The sequence below is a fragment of the Lotus japonicus genome, chromosome 3 (genome assembly GCF_012489685.1).
Source record: "Lotus japonicus ecotype B-129 chromosome 3, LjGifu_v1.2".
NCBI lineage: Eukaryota > Viridiplantae > Streptophyta > Magnoliopsida > Fabales > Fabaceae > Lotus > Lotus japonicus.
Genome location: NC_080043.1, coordinates 9882455 through 9908091, shown reverse-complemented (window position 1 = coordinate 9908091; position 25637 = coordinate 9882455). Strand labels below are relative to the sequence as shown.

General features: G+C 42.6%; 2 protein-coding genes across 2 annotated transcripts; one reads left to right on the top strand and one right to left on the bottom strand.

The window, feature by feature from the left end:
• Window positions 1–13655: 13655 nt before the first annotated feature.
• Window positions 13656–17376, bottom strand: LOC130743284 (GTP cyclohydrolase 1-like). The gene is made up of 2 exons (XM_057595462.1): window positions 16599–17376; window positions 13656–15441 (listed from the first exon to the last, which is right to left on the bottom strand). Exons 1-2 carry the CDS (start codon window positions 16804–16806, stop codon window positions 14234–14236), a joined length of 1416 nt encoding a protein of 471 aa, XP_057451445.1. The 5' UTR covers window positions 16807–17376; the 3' UTR covers window positions 13656–14233.
• A 5026-nt stretch (window positions 17377–22402) lies between these two features.
• On the top strand, window positions 22403–25530 carry LOC130748648 (uncharacterized). The gene is made up of 3 exons (XM_057601882.1): window positions 22403–22639; window positions 24444–24565; window positions 25269–25530. Exons 1-3 carry the CDS (start codon window positions 22431–22433, stop codon window positions 25304–25306), a joined length of 369 nt encoding a protein of 122 aa, XP_057457865.1. The 5' UTR covers window positions 22403–22430; the 3' UTR covers window positions 25307–25530.
• Window positions 25531–25637: the final 107 nt, after the last annotated feature.

Below are 25637 nucleotides of genomic sequence, written 5' to 3'. Positions count from 1 at the left end.
ACTACTTTGTATTGGTGATAAGTTGGAGCAGGTGTATGATCGCTCGCCGGCGGGAAAGGTGGCAGGCATGGGTCATGTGCCGATCATTCAATCATTGACTGGCGGTGACCCCGGCGAGCGACTGAACTTCGTTGTTGGTGTCCATCGTCAGGCGATGGCGTTTGATCCTTATAGTGGCGAGGCTTTTCGCGCTTTCCCTTATTTTAAAACCCTTTCAAATTTCTATCTGCCTCACGTGGCTGCCCCACGTGATGTGTTGGTTACATCAATTTCCCTCTTTCTCCGGAACCGTCACTTCACCTTTCATAACCGTCCCATCGTGCGCAGTAACTCCCCTTTGCACGCGACCCACCTCCCCAAAACCATCATGACTTCCAACCTTCCACACGCGTCCAACACGCGTCACCCTTCCAGCTTCTCCCCTTCTCCTATAAAAACCCTTCTTCCCCACTGTCATCCCTTTCCGAGACCCCTCTTCATTTCCCTAATCGCTTACCAAACTCCTTCTGCCCACTTCCGCTCCGGAGCCGTCGCTTATCACCCTTTCCGCTACCCACTCTTCACATCCTACTCCGGTGAGTCCCACTGTCCTTATCTTTACATCGCACACATACTGATCTTTTCCTTTCTTTCACTTCACTGTCTTCTAAAAATGGCTTCAAACCCTACCTCCCCTAATCACTCTTCTTCCTCCTCCGAAAGCGACCCTGACTCCACCGCTGCCGGCGGCCTCCGTTTAGAGGTTCCGGAGATCCCAGCTCACCGACTAAAAACCTACGCCACTCTGCCCCTTCCAGTCCAAGTAGCCCCCAAACACGAGGCTATAGATCAACCTTCCATCTTCCAAGATAGCGATCCCATTGTGCAATTCGTGAACTCCCTGGGTGGCTTGTCCAATGACGATGAGTTTAACGCCAAACTCAGGATCTGGGTTTGCAGTCCCGGGGATCGCCCCTGGCTTCACAAGCCAGACGGCGACGTAAAGAGATCCCATTTTTTCTTTGCGTACGAATACATGTTTAGCGAGCTTGGAATCAGGCTTCCTTTCTCGCCCTTTGTCCAAACCGTCCTCCGCGACATCAACGCGGCTCCCTGTCAACTCCACCCTAACGCCTGGGCCTTCATTCGATGTTTTGAAATCCTAAGCGCCGCTGTCGGCATCGCCCCATCCCCCACCGGTTTCTTCTACCTTTACGACGTCGACCCCAAGTCCATCAAAAACAAAGGATGGATTTCCTTGAAGGCCCGAGCCGGCCGGAAGTGTTTGCATCCCCACAAAAGTAACGCGAAGTCCTCCTTCGCACGAAAGTACTTTCGTGTGGCGGTTCATCCCGCCTACCCAGAGGCATTCACCCTCAGAGACGGGACCGCCCTCTTTCCTCTTTACTGGACAGAGAAGCCCAACGGGATCACCGATCCTTCAGAGGATTCCTTGTCCGCCAACGATAAAGCCTTTCTTAATCTCCTTGCCCCACTTCCCATCCTTGACTGCACAACAGTCCTTGAGGGTGCTGACCTCTCAAGAACTCCCAAATACTTAGGTTGCCCATAGCTCACTTTTATTATTGACATTTCCTTTCTCGACTCCTATGTTATCACTGATCGTTTTTTTTTTATTGTTACAGAAGATATGAATTTCACGAACGCCGAGCTCCTGAAGGCCCGCGAGAGGAGAATGGCTCGCTTTTCCCCAAAATTCAACACTGAGGGCGACGCGAAAAAACGGGGCGGTGCTGAGAACCAAGCCGAGAGCACCAAAGCTCCCAAGAGGAGAAGATTGACCAAAGCCTCCTCCGACGCCGGCACATCCAACCCTGGCGCTCAGCCCACCACTACTGCTGCGCCTAAAGGCAAAAATGTCGCTGAAGCCTCTGTCGCCGCAGCTACCGAGCCAACCGCCGTACCAGCTTCTTCTCCTGCCTCCGCCGGTGCGACCGCTGCTGTTGCCGCTGAGTCCTCTATTGGCGCCACAGCCGCCTCCGCCGGCGTTAACGCCACAAAAGCTGCTGCGTCTTCCGACACTCCTATTGGAGATAAGGAAAAAGAAAATGAAACCCCAAAGTCTCCCCCTCGCCAAGATGCGCCTCCTAGCCCGCCCTCAACACATGATGCGGGCTCCATGCCTTCCCCGCCTCATCAAGGGGAAAAATCCTGTCCTGGCGCTGCCACTACCTCTGAAGCAGCTCAAATTGAACAAGCCCCTGCTCCCGAGGTCGGTTCTTCAAGCTATTATAATATGCTCCCCAACGCCATTGAACCCTCAGAATTCTTACTTGCTGGTCTCAACCGTGACGTTATAGAAAAAGAAGTTTTGAGTCGGGGCCTGAATGACACCAAGGAGGAGACTCTTGCTTGCCTCCTACGCGCTGGGTGCATCTTTGCTCACACGTTTGAGAAGTTCAATGCCGCCAACGTTGAAGCTGAGCGGTTGAAGGCCGAAAGTGCTAAGCATCAAGAAGCCGCCGCTGCTTGGGAAAAGCGTTTCGACAAACTGGCGACGCAGGCAGGAAAAGACAAAGTCTATGCCGACAAGATGATTGGCACGGCGGGGATTAAAATCGGCGAGCTGGAGGATCAGCTGGCGCTGATGAAGGAAGAAGCAGATGAGCTTGATGCAAGCCTTCAAGCTTGCAAGAAGGAAAAAGAGCAAGCTGAAAAGGACTTGATCGCCCGAGGCGAGGCGCTGATTGCTAAGGAGTCAGAGCTTGCCATACTGTGCGCTGAGCTGGAGTTAGTGAAAAAGGCGTTGGCGGAGCAAGAGAAAAAGTCTGCGGAGTCCTTGGCCTTGGCGAAATCTGACATGGAGGCGGTGATGCAGGCTACGTCCGAGGAGATCAAGAAAGCGACCGAAACTCATGTCGAGGCCCTCGCCACGAAAGATGCTGAGATTGCTTCCCAACTAGCAAAGATCAAAAGTCTAGAGGACGAGCTGGCGACGGAGAAGGCCAAAGCCATTGAGGCGAGGGAACAAGCCGCTGACATCGCCCTTGACAACCGCGAGCGCGGCTTCTACCTCGCCAAAGATCAGGCCCAACATTTGTACCCGAACTTTGACTTTAGCGCCATGGGAGTAATGAAAGAGATAACCGCCGCAGGACTGGTTGGTCCTGACGATCCTCCCCTGATTGACCAAAACCTCTGGACAGCGACTGAAGAAGAAGAGGAAGAAGAAGAACAGGAGAAAGAAAACAATGAATAATGTAATTTTTAACATTACTTTTATCTTTTACTGTCACCTTGTAGTGTACTTTTCCGCCATTCGTCTATGTTAAAGCAACCCTTCGCCATAGCTTTTTATATCGCCGTTGGATATTTTGTAAGTCATATTGGAATGCTTTCGCCGTACACCACTCGCCTTCCCTCCTATTCATTCGCCGACCTTATATCTTGCGCTATTTTTCACGCGTCATATGATTGAATTACGCCTAACGATTTCGTGCCTTAATTTTAACTAGGACTTGTTGCTTGGTATTCCACCACCAAGACTTTAGACGTTTTTTCCCTAATAGGAAGAAAACGGCCTCCATTCTCGAGGACTTCGCCCGGGGCTTTGCCCGCTCGGGGCTTACAATGCTTGGATCCCAATGGCCATTTGGGGGTCCCAAGACTTTTGCCTAGTTAACGGCGCTCGTCGTATTCTGGCGAGACTTACCCAGCACATCGTTTACGGGACCGGCGATCACGTCAGACTTTCCGGAGGGTGATTCCCAGGCGTCAAAGGCCATTTGTGGAATCGCCACAACCTTCAGGGTTCCAGCAAGCCCCTTTGGGGATCAAGCTTGTCCCACTTAGTGATCGCCGTAATTCTTTATGTCGATCGGCAATTCCGATCGTCAGGGAATCCCTGGAATTTTTTGGACACGAATTTCGTGAATTTTCGTTTTATTTTATTGATTTGTCGTTGCAGTACATTGGAGAATTTGAGAACACTTCGGAAAATCTTAAAGATATCTGGCTCCGGCGATTCCGCCTTGTTCACTTTCTCGCCTGCGATCAACTATAAAAGTAGCGCAAGCTCAAACCATTGAACGATCGAGGTAACCGCCTCCCATCAAGCTCCTCTAAGTGATAGGCCCCATTACCAAGAACTTTAATAATGCGGTAGGGCCCTTCCCAGTTGGGAGTAAGCTTGTTCCCCGGGGCTCCCAATCGCCACTTGAGGACCAGGTCGCCAACCTGCATGTCTCGGACGCGGACCCTGCTGTTGAACTTTGCCGCCACGCGCTGCTTCATCGCTGTTTCCCGAATGTGCGCCTCGTCGCGCGTTTCCGACAAAAGGTCCAACTCCACCGCCATGTTGGCCTGATTTTCCTCTTCAAAACCTGGTCGAGTCCGCCATGTAAAGTTGTCAATCTCCACCGGCAACATTGCATCTACCCCGTAGGTCATTCTAAAGGGGGTTTCCCTTGTAGTAGATTGCTCGGTGGTGTTGTACGACCACAGCACCGCCGGAAGTTCATCCAACCAAGCTCCCTTAGCCTCCGCGAGTCGTCGTCTTAGTCCTCGTAGGATTACCCTGTTTGCAGATTCCACCTGCCCGTTCGTCTGCGGATGCTCAACAGAGGCGAACCTCATCTGTATGCCCATTTCCTTGCAGAACTCCCTTGTTTGACAGCTTGAAAACTGGGTCCCATTGTCAAATACGATCGCCCTTGGGATCCCGAACCTGCAAACAATACGCTTCCAGTAGAAATTGACTATCTTTGCAGAAGTAATCTTGGCCAAGGGTTCCGCCTCAATCCATTTAGTGAAGTAGTCCACCGCCACCAATATAAACTTCATTTGTGCCCTGGCGGTCGGGAAAGGTCCTACTAAGTCCACACCCCACATGGCGAAAGGCCACGGGGCGCTCATCGTTACCAACTCTTTTGGTGGTGCCTTAGACAAATCCGCGAACACTTGACACTCCTTGCACTGCTTCACGAAGTCCATACAATCTTTCCTGAGGGTGGGCCAGTAAAAACCCGCCCTCAACACTTTGCAAGCCAAAGACCTTCCCCCGATGTGGCTCGCGCACACTCCTTCATGTACTTCAGACATTATCGCTTCGTACTTCTCTGGCGGTACACATTTCAACAATGGCGTCGAGAAACCACGGCGATACAAGTGTCCGTCAATGAGAGTATAGTGACTCGCCTCCCGCTGCTGCTCCTTCGTGCATTGCTCCACTTCTGCCGAGTCCCCCGCCAAGATAGATATTATGGGATCCATCCATGTTCTCCCTCTGTTCACGCAGGCCATGAGCTCGCCTTCGATGCTTGGGTACGCCAGCGTTTCCTGAATCACACTTTTGTTATTGCCGGGCTTCCGCGTGCTTGCCAGTTTGGCTAGCGCGTCCGCCCGCTGATTTTCTGCCCGAGGAACGTACTCCACCACGACCTCTTGAAAGAGTGTCATCAAATACCGTACCCGCTCAAGGTACTTGATCAGATTAGGATCTTTGACCTGGAAAGTTCCCTTCACTTGATTCTCCACCAATTGTGAGTCAGTTCTTATCAACAAACTCCTGATCTTCACTTCCCGCGCCAACTTCAATCCGGCGATGAGAGCTTCATATTCTGCTTGGTTGTTCGTTGCTTTGAACTCGAACTTCAGAGATTGCTCCAACACTAGTTCCCCCGGCCCTTCTAACGTTACTCCCGCGCCGCTGCCACTACTATTGGAGGATCCATCCACGAAGAGAGTCCACTGAGTGTCCACTCTTTCAAACCGATCTGGAGTCAACTCGACCACAAAGTCAGCTAGTGATTGCGCACCAACCGTGCCCCGCTTATCGTATTGCAAACCATACTCTGACAATTCAACCGACCAGGCGACCAATCTACCTGATAAATCCGGTTTTTGTAATACTTGTCTCAAGGGCAAATCCGTCCGCACCTTTACGGGAAAACTCTGAAAATAAGGTCTCAATCGCCGGGCGGTGACGAGGACCGCCAGCGCCGCCTTCTCAATTTTCTGATATCTGACCTCCGCGCCCTGGAGTGTGTGACTAACAAAATAAACAATTCGATGCTCGCCATCTATCTCCTGCAACATCACAGAACTCAGAGCACTATCGCTCACAGCAAAATACAAATGCAGCGGGTGTCCCTGCATTGGTTTCGACAAGATTGGCGGTGACGATAGGAGTTCCTTGAGGCGAACAAAAGCTTCCTCACACTCCGCCGTCCACTCGAATGCGACATTCTTACGAAGACACTTGAAAAAAGGAAAAGATCTGTCACCAGACTTGGGAAGAAACCGAGATAAAGCTGCTATTCGCCCCGTCAAACGTTGGACTTCTTTCACATTGGAAGGGCTTTTCATCTGCTGAATCGCCTTGCATTTTTCTGGGTTTATCTCGATTCCTCTGGATGTGATCATGAATCCCAAAAACTTGCCCCCCTGAACACCAAAAGAGCACTTCTCCGGATTGAGGCGCATACTGTGCTTCCTTATTTCGCCAAATGCTTCCTCCAGATCTTGATGATGGTCTAAACCTCGTACTGATTTAACAATCATGTCATCAACGTAAACCTCCATGTTTCTTCCCACCTGCCCAGCAAAAACCCTATCCATCAATCTTTGGTAGGTAGCCCCAGCGTTCTTTAGTCCAAACGGCATGGTGCGATAGCAATAATTGACTCTGGCAGTCATAAAAGCCGTTTTGTCCTCGTCTGCCGGGTGCATGCGGATTTGATGATAGCCAGAGTAAGCATCCATCAAGCTAAGCAGTTCGTTGCCCGAGGCACCATCAACAAGGCTATCGATGCTGGGAAGGGGATACGAATCTTTTGGACATGCTTTGTTTAAGTCTGTGTAATCTACACACATTCGCCATTTCCCGTTCGCCTTCTTCACCATTACGACGTTCGCCAACCACGTCGGATACTTCACTTCCCTGATGAACTCTGCCGCCAGCAACTTGTCGACCTCCTGTTGCACCGCCTTCCCTTTGTCGCCACCCAAGCGCCTCCTAAGTTGTGAAACTGGCTTGACACTTGGATTCAATGCTAATCGATGGCATATGAAGTTTGGATCAATTCCAGGCATGTCTTTGCAGCTCCAAGCAAACAAGTCTAAGTTCTCCCCAAGCAGTTTTGTCAGGCGCGTCTCCTGCTCTTCCGTCAGTCTGGTCCCAATCTTCAAAGTGCGATCGCCAAACTTTAGCGCCTTCGTTTCCTCAATTGGCGTGGGCCTATTTACTCGCCCCTCGCCCCGGGGATCAAGATTTTCATCCGAAGCTTCGATTTCATAACATCTATGACCCACCAACGCACTCTTCTTGCCGTACAAGTTAAGGCAATTATTGTAACACTCCCTCGCCATCTTCTGGTCCACCTTCAGCTTTCCCACCTTTCCACTGCTTAGCGGATACTTGACCGCTAAGTGGGCTGTCGAAATTACAGCACAAAGGCGATTCAATGTATTTCGCCCAATGATGACATTGTAGGATGCTACCACCTGGAGAACCAGATACCTTACCTTCAAAACCCTAGCACACTCGTCTTCCCCAAATATTGTGTCTAGATCAATGTATCCCCGCACCATTACTTGCTCCCCCGCGAAACCTACCAAGGTTCCCGCGTATGGAGTTAGATCATTGTCAGTTAGTCCCAACTTGTCAAATGCATCACCATAGATAATATCAGCCGAACTACCCTGATCCAGGAGTACCCTTCTAACGTTGAAACTGTTCATCCTTAACTGCACCACAATCGGGTCGTCCTTATGAGGCTTTATCCCCTCAAAGTCCGCCATCGAGATTGTTATGTCAGGGTGTACGAATCCAAAAGCGACCTCATGAACGGAATTAACGGCACGAACATGGCGCTTACGCGCCGCATGAGTGTCGCCACCGCCGCCAAATCCCCCGGCGATGGTGTTGATGGTCCCGACGGGCGGTCCTGAGTGTTGAGCGAACGTGTCATCAGCCCCTTTTGTGGCGATAGCCGCTGATTCTTGCTTTTTCTTGCCCTTAGTGTCCGCTCGCTCCTCCTCCCGCTTGTGCGCTTTGTTTTGATCGCCACCATTGCGCCACTGGCCTTGACGATTTCCTTGATATCCCGCCCGAATCAACTTATCAATCTCCCGCTGCAAAGTCCAACAGTCATCCGTATCATGCCCGGCGGACCGGTGGAACTCGCACCACTTCTTGGGATTGGCGTCCCGTGGCTGATACTTTGGGGCCTCCGGCTCATCCACTAGATTTGCGTCGCTTGCCCCTCGGAGCATATCCGATGCATCTGTGTTCATCACCATATCAGTTTCCTCCCGCTGGCGATGAGACTTAGATTGCCAAGGCCGACGTTGTTCATAATCATCGCGCCGTGGATACAACTGTTCCTTGGTTGGTTTGAATACCGACTTCCCCTTACCTGGCCTCTGCTGTTTGCCATCCCCCTTATCTTCGCCGCTCCTATCTTTTTCACGCGCTTGGGCGACGTGTCGCCCTTTTCCAACTTCGCGCGCTTTCTTTTGAAAGCGTCGTCCTCCTCGTCGAGAATATAAGTGCTGGCACGAGCACGCATCTCTCCCATCGAGCGCGCCGGCTTACGTGTCAATTTGCTGTTCAACCCTCCCGGCAGCAAACCGTTTTTAAATGCTAAAGCACAAGCTCGAGGCTCCTCGTCCTCTACCTTTACCGACGCCGCGCTATACCTTGCCATGTACTCTTTCAGTGACTCCCCTTCCTGCTGGCGAATATTGTATAGGTCATTGATCGTCACCGGCTGATTCTTATTTGCCGAGAATTGCACTAGAAACTTGGATGAGAAGTCTCTGAAATTTGAAATCGATCCACGCGGCAAAGTTGTGAACCACGCCATTGCCGTCGATTTGAACGTCGATGGAAACATCCTGCACTTCACCGCATCTGACGCCGCAATTATCACCATTTTCGTATTAAAGTACAGTAGATGATCTTTCGGATCGGAATCTCCGCTGTAAGAATCCAGAACTAACGTTTTCATGTTATCCGGAATCGCCACACTCTCGACATCTTCCGAGAACGGACGGAACTCAGCCACGGAATCTGCTTCTCTGCTTCCATCATCTCGCTGCTCGCGACGGTAGAAATCTAACTGAGCCTGTAGATGCTCATTCCGCTGCTGGATGTTGCCAATGCTGCGCATCAAATGGCGCCATTGCTCCTGCGTCACCGCCGGTTGTTGTTCCGGAGCAGGTGAATTCCCTGGTGAGTGCTCCCGAGATCCCACCTGTGAAGGCGATGGAGGAGGCGGTGGTGATGGAGGAGGAGAGGGCGACTGTACTCCTGCCGTTCGCACCGGAGAATCCAGGTCCACACGATGAGGCCGCCGAGGCGGCGAAATCCGCTGTCGCATTGGTGAATGATGTTGCCTCCTGCGTCGAGTCTCCATCTAAACCAGAAACGATGCAAACTCGATCGGAAAACCAACACTAGTCACAGAATCAAAATCGGAAAACCAGAGAGTTGCCTAATCACAATCAGAGGTAACTTCATGCACAATCAATCCACGTGAATGGGAGTAGAAAGTTTACAGTTCCCCACAGACGGCGCCAAATGTTCTGGGAATGAACATTGAGGAAAGGTATAGTACCTAAGGGTAGAGAGATTGTGCTAGAGAGAGAGAGTAAGAGAGAGAATGCTGAATTTTATGTGTTACTTCATCAAATGGGTCAAAAGTCCCTTACAGTTGATAACTACCTCCTATTTATAGAGCTTGGGTACTACCTATTGGGCCAATTGGGCCTCCGAGATCAAGGCCCATCTGAAGGTCAGGGCCCCGCCTCAGGGCGGGATACATGCTGGGTGTTGCCCCTCTAGGGGCTCGCCCAGTCCACTCATCAATCAATGGCTGAATCCGATCGAAGGATAAAGCAAGCATACGAGATTCGAAATAATATAGTAGCACATATCCGTCACTACCCCACTAACCATTCATCACCCTTACCAAACACCAGAAATCCTAGGGTCGAGTCCTTGAAAGAATCCCAAACCAGAAACCCAACATATTAGTTTAGGCGCCATCAAAGCACAATGTTGAAGAGGACAAGCTAGCTATTCAAGCCAAACGTTGGAAGAAAAAGTCAAAGAGACTTTGAGAATAAAAGAAGCGACTCCTTTCGAGGAGAAAGCTTAGAGAATCAAAATGAACAAGCGAAGCTCAAAGCTTAGTGAAAAATTCCAAAGGAGAAGGAAGGATTAGAAGGAATGGTACAATTGGGCAGGAAGGCCAGGTTTAGAGACAAGGTCAAGTGATTGCTTCAATTAGTTCATGGTGATGTTGATGATGAAGAATCAGTCATGAAGAGGAGAAATCAGCTTTGCTCCAAAGTGAAAAAGATGGTGTTAAGCTATCATTTGCATCATATGTATTATATGATATTGCTATAATTTTATTGTATTTGAGCTTATATTTATTGTATTTTTATTTTAGGGTTAATGATCAAATTAGTCCCTGAGTTTGTAGGAGAGTTTGATTTTAGTCACTTTGAGGAAAAATGACGTTTAGTGGCGGTTAAAAACCACTAGTAATTGTAAAATACCCACCACTAAACATCATTTTTCTTAGAAGACCAAAATTAAATTCGCTTACAAACTAATTTGACCATTAACCCTTTATTTTATTCAAATATGAGTTGAATGTAATACCTGATAATTTTTTCCTTTTGAACTCATTCATTGGTAGGGTTGGAAATAAATCAAGCCAAGCCAAACTTTGTGTGGCCCAAGCCTAGCTTGCATTCTCTTTTCGTGGCCTAAGTCTGGCTTGCGACCTTTTTACAAGTAAAACTTTAAGGCTTGGCTTGGTCTACAAGTCTGCTTAAAAGCTTATTTAACAGACAATTACATCTAAATAAGGTCAATGGGTTGCGGACTATAGGCTAATAGACCAACGAGCTAATATATCTTTTTATATATCATTATATCTAAAGAAGGTTAATGGATCACAGATTATGGGCTAATAGACCAGCGGGCGCGGGCTAATATGTCTTTTTATATAGGCTTAATACATCAGAATGCCCCTGTAATTATAAAGGGAATCAAATTCAGGGCCTAGAAAATTTTTGCATCAAATTGGGTCCCTAGAATTTTTTTTTTAATTCAATTAAGGCCAAAGTGTGCAAGCTCTCAATTTTATCTCAGTCATCAATTCCACGTGGCTTTTATTATTATTTTTTAATTAAAAAAATAATAAAAATTATTTTTAATTCCAACTCAATTAAATAATCAGAAAAAAAAATTAAAAACTTAATGAGTACCCTAATCTAATAATACTTCTATAAGCCTGAGAAGGAAATGATTATTGCAAGTGTACATTAATCCTGCTCAACCTCAGATTAGATAATCATCTAACAAACTACTTGCCAAGTACATGAAGCATTATGGCATTTTGTGTGTGCAAAGACAATTGAATGCGGAGCTTCAACAACTTCGTCAGTTACCTCCACCCCTCTTTCCGCTGGTAAGCAAAATGTAATTGTGATTAAGCATGCAGATGAAAGCTTCATAGGCTGGCCAAGCATACTCTTGGATTGGAAATCCATTCGTATACTGTGAAGGAAAACTTCTTTTTTTTGCCCACTAAACCCAGAATCAAACCAAAATCAAACATACTCTTGGATTGGAAAACCACTAAACCCAAAATCAAACCACCAAACCCAGAATCAAACCATGAAACCCAGAATTAAACCACCAAACCCATAATCAAACCAGCAGAATTTTCATAAAACCCCACCTGCAAAACCCACCAAACCCAGAATCAAACCAATGAGACATAACCATGTAAACCCAAAATCAAAAATTGGGGGGAAATTGAGAAACAAGTTATGAAGAAGAAATTGAAATGGAATCTGACCTTGATTGGAGGAGAGGGCATTGAGGTCGAGCAGAGGCCAGCGGTAGTGGTGGAGATCGGAGGAGGGGGCGTTGAGGTCGAGCAGAGGCCAGCGGTAGTGGTGGAGATCAGGGGAGGGGGCGTTGAGGTCGAGCAGAGGCCAGCGGTGGTGGTGGAGATCGGAAGAGGGGGCGTTAAGGTCGAGGCAGAGGCCACGGAGGGAGCGAGCGGCGCCGTCGTAGGCAAGGGCGGCTTCATGGTCTTCTTCCTTCTCTTCTTCCCTCTTCCTTCTTCATCGATAATTTAAGAGAAGATTAGGTTAGGATTTTATTTTTTTAAAGATAGGTTAGTTTTTTATAATTGAAATGAGTTGGAATAAAAAATAATTAAAGATTTAAAAAATTAAAACATGTGGCATAAGTTGTCATTTAAAAAAAATTATAAAAGCCACGTGGATAATGTGAAGGACTAAAAATCGAGCCACATCAGCGGCTGACACACTTTGTCCTTAATTGAATTAAAAAAAAATTCTTAGGGACCCAATTTGATGCGAAATTTTTACAGGCCCTGGAATTGATTCCCTTTACAATTTCAGGGGCCTTCTGATGTATTAAGTCTTTTATATATCATTGCATGTCTCTTTCAAATAATAAAATTTGTCTGTATATCATTGCATTTCAAAGAACAAAATCTTCACTTATTTAAAACAAACACAACTATAATGAAGTAGTATGTGATTTGTATAAACATGAAAATCAAATAATATACTATTTTGGTGCTAGAGTGTCTAAGTATATTTCAGTTATAATATTTATTTATATTATTATTAAAAATAACATTATATAAATAAACCGGCCTATCAAGCTAAATAGACTTTTTTAATAGCTTTGGCCTGGACTTTTTAGTTAATCAAACCTTTTAAAAAGCCTAGGTCCAACTTTTTTAATAAACAAGTTAAGCCAAGTCAAGCCTTTAATGAGCCAAGTCGTAGATCCCTGACAGGCCGCCCCGGCTTTTTTCCACCCTATTCATGCGATATTAGCAACAATGGGAAATGGAAGACAAGTGCTCTTGGATTATGTTTCTACACCGTCTTTTATGGTCCTGGTCCATGAATGAGATGGATGCTTGGAGAATAATCTATCCAAGAGGCAGATACCTGACGTAGTTATTATTGTTTAGGTCTGTGCCTCAGTTATTGGTGCCGTGTGTTTCTGTCAAATCTTCAATTTGCACTTGTTCCAAACCCTTTAATAACCTACTATTTCAAGATTGGTAGATGTTATTGGTGAGCCATTCAACCACTTTATTCCCAGATAGCATGTGCATGTTTAAACCAGTAACTCTTTTCTCAGTCAATCCTGGAATTTAAAAGCTATAATAGCATCTCCAATACTATATTCTTATTCTTAACCATGAGTCCGTACTGCCACATGTGTTTAAGCAATTTTTTTGCAGATTTTGCTCAAACCATGAGATCTTAGTTCTTAACATTATTCATCCGACCCACAATACCATTATATTAATAATATTTTTTATTTTTATATAATTTTGATTTAAATTTAAATGTTAATTCAATACTTAAATTAAATCAATTGATGAATGAGAGAGAGAAATTAATTTTTTATGCTAAGAACTCAAAAAGTAAAACTCTTTATATAAGAACTAATTCTTATTTTTAAAAAGCTCAGAAATAAAAACTAAAAATATTGCATTCAGATGCTCTTAAAGAGAAGCTTCTCCACAATACTAATTCCGACTTGAAAATCAATTAGAAAAGAATTTCCAAACACGGACTGAATCTTACATAATATATGAATGAGTAACAAACATTGTAATTTAAATAGAGAAGAATTTCCTGAGTCAACGAATATCAATGACATTAAGGGAGATCCAAAGATTGCCAACATGTAAATCTAGACTAAGTGACACACCCCTTGAATTTTAAACTTAGGGGATTCATATCATGTGATCAAATAAAAGACAACAAGACAAAATATGAAGATCTGACCATCAATGATCAGAATATTACAGGGTGTAAGCTTGTGCCCCATGACAAAAGTCATGTGATCTGGAAATCCTTCTTCAACAGATTCCAAAGCCAAAATAAATTATGGGAAAAAGCTTCTATAAGTGGATTCTGAGTGACATAATTGATTATGAGTGAAGAGAAGCTGATTCAGACATGCTATAAAAGCAAGAAGACAAAATATGAAGATCTAATGATCAATCAATAGACAATTTCAGAGTGTAAGCTTGTGCCACCAGAACAAAATTTGGTTGACATTGAAATGTGCTGAAATTATTCATCAAAGGATGTCTTCTGAACTTATCAATGTCTAGGATGCTGCACTGCTGGTAGTAAAACCTTCAAAAATGCAGAGAATGAATGGAATTACTGCTAAATCATTTCAAGTGGGCTTCAACAAGAATCACTGCTCTCCAGAAGATGTAGCACTTGCAATCCTCTGCAAGAAAGCAGCCCTGGCAGCATTGTCGGACAAAAAGCGTCCCAACACAGCAATGGTGGCTGTACTGCTGCCAAACTTTTCAATTCCCCTAGAGATCATACATGTATGGCTTGCCTCTACAACTACTATTACATTTCCACCTAACAGTGGCGAAAGGGTTTCTGCTATCTGCCTTGTAAGCCTTTCCTGCACTTGGAGCTTGAAACCATAAAAATGCACTATTGACTGTAAAAGTGATTTCCCAATAGGATTGAAACCTTCTGAAAGGAAGTATCCTATGTGAACAACACCATGAAATGGAAGTATGTGATGCTCACACTGTGACCAAAATGGCAGGTTCACCTCAGAGTATATCTGTTTTTCACTCAACTTTACCTCTCCATTGGAGTTCACAGAATCTATCACACCACCACCACAAAGGGAACCATTAAGCTTGACATCCATGTCAATGCTTTGGAAGGTCGACAGCCATTTCACGAAACGACTAGGAGTCCCTGCAAGCTCCTTCCTTGTTGGATCTTCTCCCAAAGATTTAAGGATTGAAGATACTGCATTGACCATTGCAGGATTGACTGGTCCAATTTTGGAGGAAACTTTAGCAGAAAGAGAAGACAAAGACAAAGACGGACACCAGTATTGGTCAGGCGTTCCTCTATGGTGAATTTGGTCCATGTCAATGCCTCTAGATTTAAGAAGGAAGAAGAAATCTGCCCATGAATCTGCATTTTTGTTTTCGAAAACCCCAGAACCGGACGAAACAAGTATCATCACACCTTTCTGGTTTGATTCAAGAAAGATTGATTCTATATCTGGGAAGTGGATATGTGTACACTGAAGTATAACAGCAACGCCTGCTGGCTTTATTCCCTGTTGCAGAGCGGAACACACCTCATCTGCGAGACGCTGCGGCTCTTGGAGTCGTTTCGCAAATACATCAGCCACTCGAGAAAGCTTGCTTAAGCCGACAACTCTTTGGCCAGAAGGAACATAACCCACATGGCATTTTATCTGGAATGGAAGCAAGCATGACTCACAGTAGGAATAAAGGTCAAGATCTCGAACAATCACAAGTCCACCTGCTCCCCCTGCATGACCAATTTTATTATTTTCTAGACCAGCTTCAGGGAATAAAGCACCTTCAACTATGTCCTTCACTTTTTGTCTGTAACCTGGGGAAAGATCAATTTCCTCAAGATTAGTAACAATGTTATGCAGGAAAATAAGACAATTTTTCATTTCATACGATGCCAAATGACATATGCATGAGGAGAAAGAATGAAAAGCAAACATTTAAGGCACCAACCCAAAGATAGAAGAAGAAAATTAGTGCTTGAAGTAATGGTGGGTGAACTAGTTATGCAGCTATATAAATATGCAATGATCACTGTGTCTATTCTTGCCTTAAAGATAGCCTATACATTTAGAGGATTAAAAGCAGGTGCATAGGTTGCTCAAGGTCAAAGAAGTTGATTAAGGAGTAAGATCATAATTTTTGCGTAAAGTAGGATGCCAATGGCTTCTCCCTCTACCAACCATGGGGTATTAGGGATAAGGCTTAGAGCTTCTTCTAAATTGAACAAAGAAACCAATAACCACCAACCATTGATTTAGTAAGTAACCCATAAAATTCCAAGAGTGGATACACCCTTACTTTCTCATTTTACACACAAGTTCAGAGCTTTCTTCCGAGTGTATTAAGGGTGCATTTGGGTAAAAAGCTTAATTAAGCGCTTATTGCACAAAAGCTTATTCATAACTTATTTTGATAAGCTTATTAAAATAAGCTCAATATAGGTTGTACGGCTTATTCTTAAGCTAAACTGAGCAGTTTATGAAAATAATCTCAAAATAATTTATAGCGACCATAAGCTATTTAAATAAGTTATCCCAAACACTTTAAGCGCTTATGCTATACGATAAGCTTAAATAAGCTCTTTTCAGCATCTTCAACAGGAAAACAAAAATGGAACATAAAAGAGACAAGCAGAAAATGCATCTAGCAACTGCCGTGACAGGGTTGAGCCCTTTTGCCAAATACTTTTTTCCTCAAAACAGGACAAATGGGTAGTTTCCTTCAAATACATGATTTCTATTAAAAAAACAAAATAAAATTTGACAAGATCTTCTCTATGCACAATTTCTTAATTAGTACTATAACTTATTAAGTCCATCCCTTTCAATTTTACATAATCAGATATATTTTATTCAATATAAGAAACATCAAAGCCACCTTTGAGATTGATATCAAATTGAATTCAAAGGTACTATTGAAAAGTACATGATCAAACAATAAAAGCATTAATTAATTCAAAAGGTTCAATGTTACCTCTGGTTCCTTCACGGAGAGCCTTGGCAACACGAAGTGGTGTCTTTCTAATACCTTCCCTGTTGATATCTTCTCCAAGACCCAACAAGAGGACCTTCACAGCATCCTCAATGGCAGCTTTATCTGCCTCTTCCTCACCACCACATCCAACACTCACTCCATTTTCAAGTTCACCATTGAAATGCTGCCCCTCATCAAAACAGCCCATTGATTGATAACAAATCCCACAACAAAACTATCACCACCCCAATAAACAATCACACAAAACAAAGCAAAAAAAACACCAACCTACCCACAAAACTTTGAAACCCCAGAATTGCTCAAGTACCCAACTTTCCAACAACAAAGGCAAAAACAAATAAAGGGTCTAACAGAATAACGACCCAAATTCTCAGAACAAGCCAAAACGAATCCAAAAAGATAGAGAAAACACACAAATCACAAAAAACCAATAAGCATCAAAACCATGAAAATGGAGGATGCAAAAGGCTCTCACAGATCTGGTGTTGGCAATGAAAAAATGAGAGAAATATAGAATACCGACAAGAACAAACGATAATGTGTGGATTCGTGAGGTTAACGTTGATCTTAGAATGTGTGGATCCTCGGTTCTGAGATTTGAGTGTAACAAAATCTAATCAGAATGCAAAAGGAGGACCCACCAATCAACGAAACCAAGAGAAGAAAGGTTGGTGTGAGTTTTTTGCGCAATGGTTGATTGGTATATATATATGGAGGCGGTGCAACCAAAAGAAAAGATGAAGATTCATGATGCTATGGTTTTTTTTCTTTTTTTACGTTTTTTTTGGGGTTGGTGACTTGGTGGTAAGTGGGTTGGATTGCAAATAGAATATATATATATCGGTAAGATAAATTGCATCTTCCGATAAATGATTTTTGAACTTCTCACGCTCAAATCATATGTATCATAACCCTTACCACTTGAGGCCTTGAGTTATGATTCGAACGTGCTAGGATCCTCTCAAGTGTAAAAAAACTTGAGAGTGTTAACTTTTACTATCTCGCCATTAATTTTTGTGTAGATAATAAATGAAAAATAAAATAAAATTAATGGTGAGATGATGAAACTTGACACTCTCAATTTTTTTTACACGAGGATCCAAACCCGATTCGAACATATCCAAAATACTGATAAATGTTTCTCTTAAAATTATTTTCTTCTTGACTAATGACTATGGGTTGATTTCAAATATAAAAATGACTAAGGGTTGGATCTGAAATAGATCTAATAAATGCTTTTTTAAAAAAAATTATTTTCTTCTTGAATAATGACTAAAATGATTAGGAAAGAAGCCAACTTGCAAAACTAAAATTGGATTGTGGGCCGATGAAAGAAAGACCATGAGCTGTTGGTGGGAAGCACTAAGCAAGCAGCCTAAGTTGAATTTGGCAAAAGAAATAGTTATCTACAGTTCGCCATTTCAAGAGTTTGAGTAGAGAGCTGGATTTGTCACCCCAACCATTAGATTTCACATCTTTAATTTTCGGATTTTCAAGTTCCGAGTTATTTCGGAATCTTAGATTCCGAAATTAATTCGTGATTTATAGTGTTAAAATACATGTAACATCCCACTTTTAAGTGAAAAAGTGTTTCAGAAACCTTATTTCTGAAATATTTCAGAAATTGAGTTTCCGTAAGTGGGGTAACATTTCTAATGAGTGGGGTGTCAAATCTAATGATCGTTTGAGTAGAGTGGTTCTCCGATCAAGTGTGGTGGTGCTTGACAGAAAGCACGGTGGTGAATGTAATGATGAGCATGGTGTTGCAGTGAATATTTACGATAAGAGATACACCCATAAAAAATAGTTTAACATTTAAGTTGGCTTAACATTACAGTGAGAAAACTTAGAATTTAAAAAGAGCAATAAGAGAAGAAATGAGGTGTGCCTAACTTAGAGTTCAATCAAACATATATATAAAGTGATTGTCTGATCGATAGTAGAAGCGATAACCATTTGTGGACCTACCATTTAGGAGACATTAAGACTTTGAGTTCATTTAGGTGGACTTGACCAGAATACCAAAATCTTAATTTTTATGTTGAGCTAGTTGGTTAGGAGTGTTGAAGTTCTGCACTTAATTATCATGATCAGTCAACTTTTTTTTTTGGTCAAAGATGAATGGAATATAACCCAAAGGATTGCTTCATGACACTTACATCATGCGAGAATAATCTCTAAGAGTGCTACAGCAATGCACAAACCCAAAGAAAATGAAAAACAAGCATGCACACTCAGCTAATACATCCAGCTAAAAACATAAAGTAAAATTCATAGGAACGTACAGAAACCCCTAAAACCCTAAAAACAGAGAAACAATTGGCTTCTGAGCGAAGAAGATCTTGATTAACTTTTTAATCAGCGCTCCCTTTACGCAACACAACGGCTCTGCCGGAGTTGCAGTGCAACAATATAGGAAACCAGCAGCGGCTTCAAGTGCACAAATAGGGGTCAAAACCAGCAGCTCTGTTAGCAAGGGGATGAGGAGATTTTTTGTAGATTCCAAACATACAGCAGCAGGAGCTGACAGAGGGGCGATGAAGTGATGGATATGACGAAAGAGGAGACGGGATGCCAAGGGGAGCAAAGACTAAGTGCAGAGTCCAACAGGGTGGAGGCTGTGGCTGGATCCGTCGCCGGAGCTGTAGATGGCAGCCAGAACTATTGTTGTCGACGGTGAATCGCCGGATCTAAACCCATATGTTGCAAAACAGAACCAAACAGGGCCACCCCTTGCAACCTTTAAAGCCGCCAGGAAGAGACGAAGAGAAGATGGCCACAGGCTTGGGTTGTGGCGAGGCATCTCGGCTGCGGATCGAGCTTCTAGAAACACAGAGGCTTCAACAAAGCTCTGATTTCCTCTAGATAAGACAAACCGAACACTGGATCTGCGTTTGGGAACCCGGTGCTAGATGGCGGTGGTAGAGAAGGCTAAGGTGGAGGCAAGCGTGGTAGCGGGTGGAGGAAGATGGTGGAGGCTAAGGAAAGGGGGAAAAGCCTAGACAAAACAAGAGAACAAACCCACTTATTTGGGTAGAAATCCACCTACTGTGGAAGAAAACCACCTGATGTGGGAAGAAACCCACCTGAAGTGGGAAGAAAACCTACTACCAAAGCAGAAAAAACCTCCTTAAAGGAAAAGAAACTCCCCAATGGGGGAGGAGACCCCCGAAGGGGGGGGGGTGACGGCGCTGAGTATGTTTTGCCCTAGCAGAGGTAAAAGTTTGGAATAACAATATAATCAGTCAACTTGACAATTATTGGTTGTGTAGCCAATTGGGCCGACTAGGGTGATGGTTGGCTAAATGGTCATTTGAGGCAACTAAAACAGGAACTGTCTTTCAACATGATAAAATAATGTCAAATTAAGTAGTAAATCTTGCTTAGATAAACAAATAACATACAATTCGTGATGAATATAAAATAAACACTTGAACCATTCATTTTAAGCAAAGATAAAGTGCTCATTGCAGTTTTCATTCTAACCTGGTGGTTGTCCTCTGTATTTATTTGATTGGTTTTTTTAGCTTTTGAAATTTGAACCGTTATGATACAAGAATAAATGTGTTCGACAATTTTGATTTGAAACTTATGACTAATTTATAAAAACGTGACCATTAACAAGACCTTTTTTTTTTTGTAGTTTTTTGCTTCCTAAATTACTCATTTATTGAGTTATGAAGGAATTCAAAAAGAAAAGTGTTATTCTAGAACATTATTGTTTTCCCCAAATCACTTTTTACAAATAGGATTATTCTTATCTCATAATTTTTCACCCAACACTCAACCTAGCTATAATTTAATCCCTCTTTTTAGATGTTCTTTGTTCGTGTGTGGTCGTTTTCTTTTCTCACTTTAATTTTGTAGAGTTCGATTCGATTCAAGTATATCCTACACCTCTCTGCTTATTCTGCAACAGTTCATATTTATTTGATGGAGGAAGAAATGAGTGAAAACGATTATAATGATAGTTGGTTGAATATCTTTCCTTAAACTCCACCTTAATGGCCAAATTATTTTAGAAATTCTGAGCAATCTATAGAGATTTATCATTCGTCTTTTAGAATCCAAGAAAACCTTCTATTTATTCAAAAAGATACTTACAGTTTTTCTTCCAAACTCGATGTTTGGATATAGGCTGAAGGATTCTGGAAAGATATCATTTATCATTCCTTACACGAAGAACCTTTTAATAATACTTCTATTTGAACTTTGCAGATTCATCCTCCACGGGTCATTAAACAAGAGCTAGGCTTATCATCCCAGCCTCTATAAATGCTTATAATTTAGAATTTAGGAACTCAAATTAGTTTTGAACCAGCTTATAATCATCCATATGCTAGCTTATCTAATATGTATTCCTTTTCTGTCCCTAGAATGCATACTTGAGTTTGCATCGAGCATGCTGACAGGTTCTACATGTACGCTTACTTTTTTCTGAGCTAAATCTTCCTTTTAGTTATTTTTTTTTAAAATTCATATCCTTGCAAGCTTGGGTGTTTATTATGGATTTCAAGTTTTTTATAATTTATATATTCGAAAAACATCCCCACTCAATAATGGGTACAATGACCAAGCTAACAAAAAACTGGCTAAAACTCAACCACTACTGGGCAAACCACACGAGCTCGTAAAAAACTTCACAAGCAAAATCCAACTAAAAACCTCAAACACAAACCCCACAAGCATGCAACCATGCTCTAACGCTCGTTTGCAATCGGAGAACGACGACTAATTCAATCGAAGCCTCCAAAACACATCGACTTGCTGCCGCAGCCTATAAGGAAACCAATAAACCAAAACCCTGCAAGAAGCGACATAATCAACCTTGCAAGAATCGAACAACTGCACCACACCCCACAACCAACACATCAACACCCACAACGCCCAAAACCACTGTGTCGAACCTAGAAGGGGAGCCCAGCAACGCTGCCAACCCGGAGTACCATCCCCAAACCAAATGTGCTATGCAAATGTGACTCCAACTTCCTCACCTACCACGGTTAGGGATCGCCACTACGATGGTGCACCACAGAGAGCAAGAAAAAACCACATATCTGAGCAGATCTAGCCAAAGCAAGAGAAGCGCAAGCGTACCCAATCCGAAAAGGCTCATTAAATGCGACCCCGAGGTCCTCACCTACCAAGATCTAATCACTAAAAGAACTCTTGAGCATCATAAGTACTCACCCCAAGAGCCCTTACATGTTTTCTCTAAGGCTCTTAGCATGCCAAATGTGTAAGTATTCATCTTGTAGACTTATCTAGAAGGGGCACTCTCCTAGTCTCTACGTGACCCGCTAGTTTGCCAACTTTGTCTTATTGATAGGAGGCTGACCCTCGGGTCTACCTTGTTGAGGCCCTTCACTCGCCACAACCATAACCATTTTGAGAGAGGTCACCCTCCCTAAATTTCCCCGTTCAGACCTACATCTCGGAGACCCTCCCCTAATCTATGATTAAACTTTTGTGTAACGAAATTGATTATGCATAAATGAAATAATTTTCTATTTTATCAATGTAAAATATTTCTATAATAAATTATAACCTATTGTTTCAAAGATTAAATAAACTTTTTGAAGTGCACCAACAAGATGTAACACAACTGGTAGATAGTTGAGCTCCTTAAGCATCTAGTTCAGGTTTGATTCCTGGGTGGTGCGTATGGAGAAACATTTGTTGGGAGAGGCTACCCACTTAACGTGATCTCAGAGCCTCGGGGGATTAGTCTCATGACTGTCGGCCGTTGGGATACATACCTTGGGAAAACAAAAAAAAACTTTTTGAAGTGCAATTGTAATTGCAATCCCCATGGCTTCGCAAGGTTGCCCTCACAGTCACGGCCTCAGCCACCGGCATCATCATCAACACCACTGCTCCCACTGCCCTCTCCGCCGTCATTGCCACCACTGCCCTCTCCACAACCCTCCTACTCTCTTCCAACCACCACCACTTTTCCCTTCTCTTCCCCAAATCCCACACCTCTCACCTCTCAAACAACCCATTGCTTCTGATGCTCAGTGAGTTCCTCTGTTTTACTTGTTTTTTCTTCTGTTAAGAACTAATTCTACTCTTTTTGTTAGTTTTACACTGTTATTGGTGGTGAAACTTTGCATGTGGGTTTGGGAGTGAAATTGAAGAACTGGGTTGCTTAAGGAAAGTTGAAGAAGGTATAGAAATTTGTGAAATTTGGGGGAGGGGTGTGATGAGTTTTGATGTTGATGCCTGTAATGGTTATTTTTCCCATTAAAAATAATCACTTGTATGAGTGTGTAGTGGGTAATATTACAGTATGAGGGAAAACAAAAGCTTTGAAAGGGTTAAACCTAAGAGTGATGATGCTGAACTCGAAGAAAAGACGGTGTGGTTGTCGTGAGAGGAGGGAGAGAGGTATATGGAATTTTTGTTCTGAATGTAAAAGCCCTGTAGTTGAACAAGTTGTAAAATATTCTATCCTTGAGTGAAACAAGGTTTATCAGAAATGGTAAAATAGGGTAGAGGAGAGAGTTGTGAGAAAAGTCTTAGAGAGAAAAACTGAAATGTGAAGTTCTCGTTGCTTAGTTACAGAATGTGCGAACCAGTACAGTTATAGACAACTAGTGTAGAATGTAACTTCCTTACTAACATATTCTAACAGAATCTGATAACTAAGACATCGGGTATGAGCATATACACATCCTCTTTGAGTTCACCATGGATAAAGGCGTTATCGATATCCAATTGATGAAGATGCCAACGATCATTTGAAGCCAAAGCAAGCCAAAGTCTAATTGTAGTCATCTTTGGAACAGGGGAGAATGTGTCAAATAATCTGTTCCTTCAACTTTAGAGTATCCCTTGGATTCTAAACGTGATTTGTAACGTTCAATGGAACCATTAGCATGCCTCTTAATCTTGTAACCCGATTTACTACCAATAGGAACAACTCCAGGAGGCAAATCCACAATCTGCCAGGTGCTATTAAGAGCTAGAGCCTGAAGTTCAGAATCCATGGCATAACACAATCATTGAAATTAAGTTGCTTGCTTGAATGTGGTAGGGTTTTGTGGATGTAGTTAAAGCTAGTGAATAGCTTCTATGTGAGGGTGATAATTGAGTGTAAGCTAGATAAGAAGAAGTTGGATATTTAGAAGAGGAAGAATTGGCAATGAGATTGCAATGGTAATATGGAAGGTAGGCAGGCTGGCTGAATTGTAGTTCTAGTAGAAAATCGAATGGGAGCACTGCAAAGATTGGGAGTTTTGAAATAAGTTCCAAAGAGAGTTTTAATCTGAGTTATGAATTCCACCATGAATCAAGGGAAAGAGAATGGATCACTGTAAAGAGTTAAAACCAACATGTAGTTACAACTTACAAGTTCAATTATTACGGAAGAGACTAGCTCTGATCTCAAATTACTGTTAATTCTATGCAGGGTTTGTAGAATTCCCCCTCCAACTGAGTTTTTCCTTAAGATCACAAACCTATTATATGCCACTGTTCTCTTAAAATCCAGATGTTTTCCTTTGATAAATTTCCTGGTCAGTTTAAGTTTTTATTGTTCTCTATCCTGCTTCCTCAGATTAAAAATAATAAAATATATGTGGCATTCTTTCCTGGCAATTTCTTATTAGATTCTGGATGTTGTGCAGTCCTGGTTAGGCTGTACTTCTGTTTGTACATGGTTTTATTTTTCGTGGCATTTATTCACTTTGTGTGGTATTATTAGGATCCATAAAACACCAAATCTTAGGTTTCAGTAAAGCTACTTCATCTGTTCTCTTTGTTTATCTTATATCAAATAATCAAAGTAATCTATGTTCTGACACTTTTGGTTGGTATCAGAATTTCACAAGAGCTTGAAAATATAGAGCTAGATGGCGAGGAAGAGGATGATGAACCAGTTTTTGTTCTCACTGATGAATGGAGGGAATTCTTTGCGAAATCTGAAGCTAAGAGGAAAATAGGTAGTTAATCTATCTTCTTCTCTCTCTTCATACATACAAAGTACAAACGTATAAATTAAAATGGAGTGCATGTTTTGATCAGCGTTTGTCCCCATTGATTTTGTAGAATTGATTACAGTAAAAAAAGTGAGTTGAAAGTGAATTGATTTATGTTTGAACACATTTATTAAAAAGTGGTTTTTGTTGGGGTAATGTTGTGAAATTCAGTTGTAAAAACTCATGTTTATTATGTTTAACGCATAAGCTGCTCTCTCTAGCTTCTATCAGAATTGATTTGGGGTCTGAAATCAATTCTCCAAAATGACTTCCAAACATCAATATTTTCATCTAGAATTTATTCTACTCTACCAAAATTAAATTGATTATGAGGTTTCCCATTAAATTGATTGAGATTTTCCAACAGGAAACCAAACTCAGTAGCTGTTTATGCGTGTGTTATTTGATTTTTGATTCTCAACTGAACTTGCTGTTGAAAAGTTTAGCTCTTTACTATCTGATTCTTTGGATTCATCATTTCTGTTTTCCGGTCATAATCCACTAAAACTGCGCTAATCTTATAAGGTTTACATAATCATTAAGATAAATCTGTATTTGAAATAATCCAGATAAGAAGGTTAGGAACAAGGGACCTATATCAATTATCCAACTATTGAACTAAGTTACGTGACTAGTTTTAATATTTCCTTTAATATATGCCATACAGAGAAGAAGCAGGGCAAGAAGGGAAAGCAGAAAAAATAGAGAGAAACGCTTGTTAACAATTTTTGTGTGGGTGATAGAGGTTTCTCAAGGTGATGATCCTGCTTTTGAGAATGTAATGCCTTGGTGATGTATCACAACAAGGAGTCTTGTCTGCTTTTGATGAATTACTAGTATCTGTAGTTCATTATTCTGTATGTATAATCGTGTCATTTTATAAGTTGTACAGAGAAGACTAACCCATAATATGAATGTCACTTTTAAAATGCTCATCTTTTTTTGATTTGCAAGAGTTACATCTTGGCTTCTGTTTTACGACGGCCGGCTGTGTTTTTCATTTTCTGTACGTAAAGGGAGAGAGAAGAGGGGTATC

Coding starts and splice junctions, on each gene's coding strand:
- LOC130748648 (XM_057601882.1), top strand. CDS start 22,431: ATGGCTTCGCAAGGTTGCCCTCACAGTCACGGCCTCAGCCACCGGCAT. Junction 22,640..24,443: donor CCCATTGCTTCTGATGCTCA/GTGAGTTCCTCT, acceptor GGTTGGTATCAG/AATTTCACAAGAGCTTGAAA. Junction 24,566..25,268: donor TGAAGCTAAGAGGAAAATAG/GTAGTTAATCTA, acceptor TATGCCATACAG/AGAAGAAGCAGGGCAAGAAG.
- LOC130743284 (XM_057595462.1), bottom strand. CDS start 16,806: ATGGGCTGTTTTGATGAGGGGCAGCATTTCAATGGTGAACTTGAAAAT. Junction 15,442..16,598: donor TCTCCGTGAAGGAACCAGAG/GTAACATTGAAC, acceptor ATCTTTCCCCAG/GTTACAGACAAAAAGTGAAG.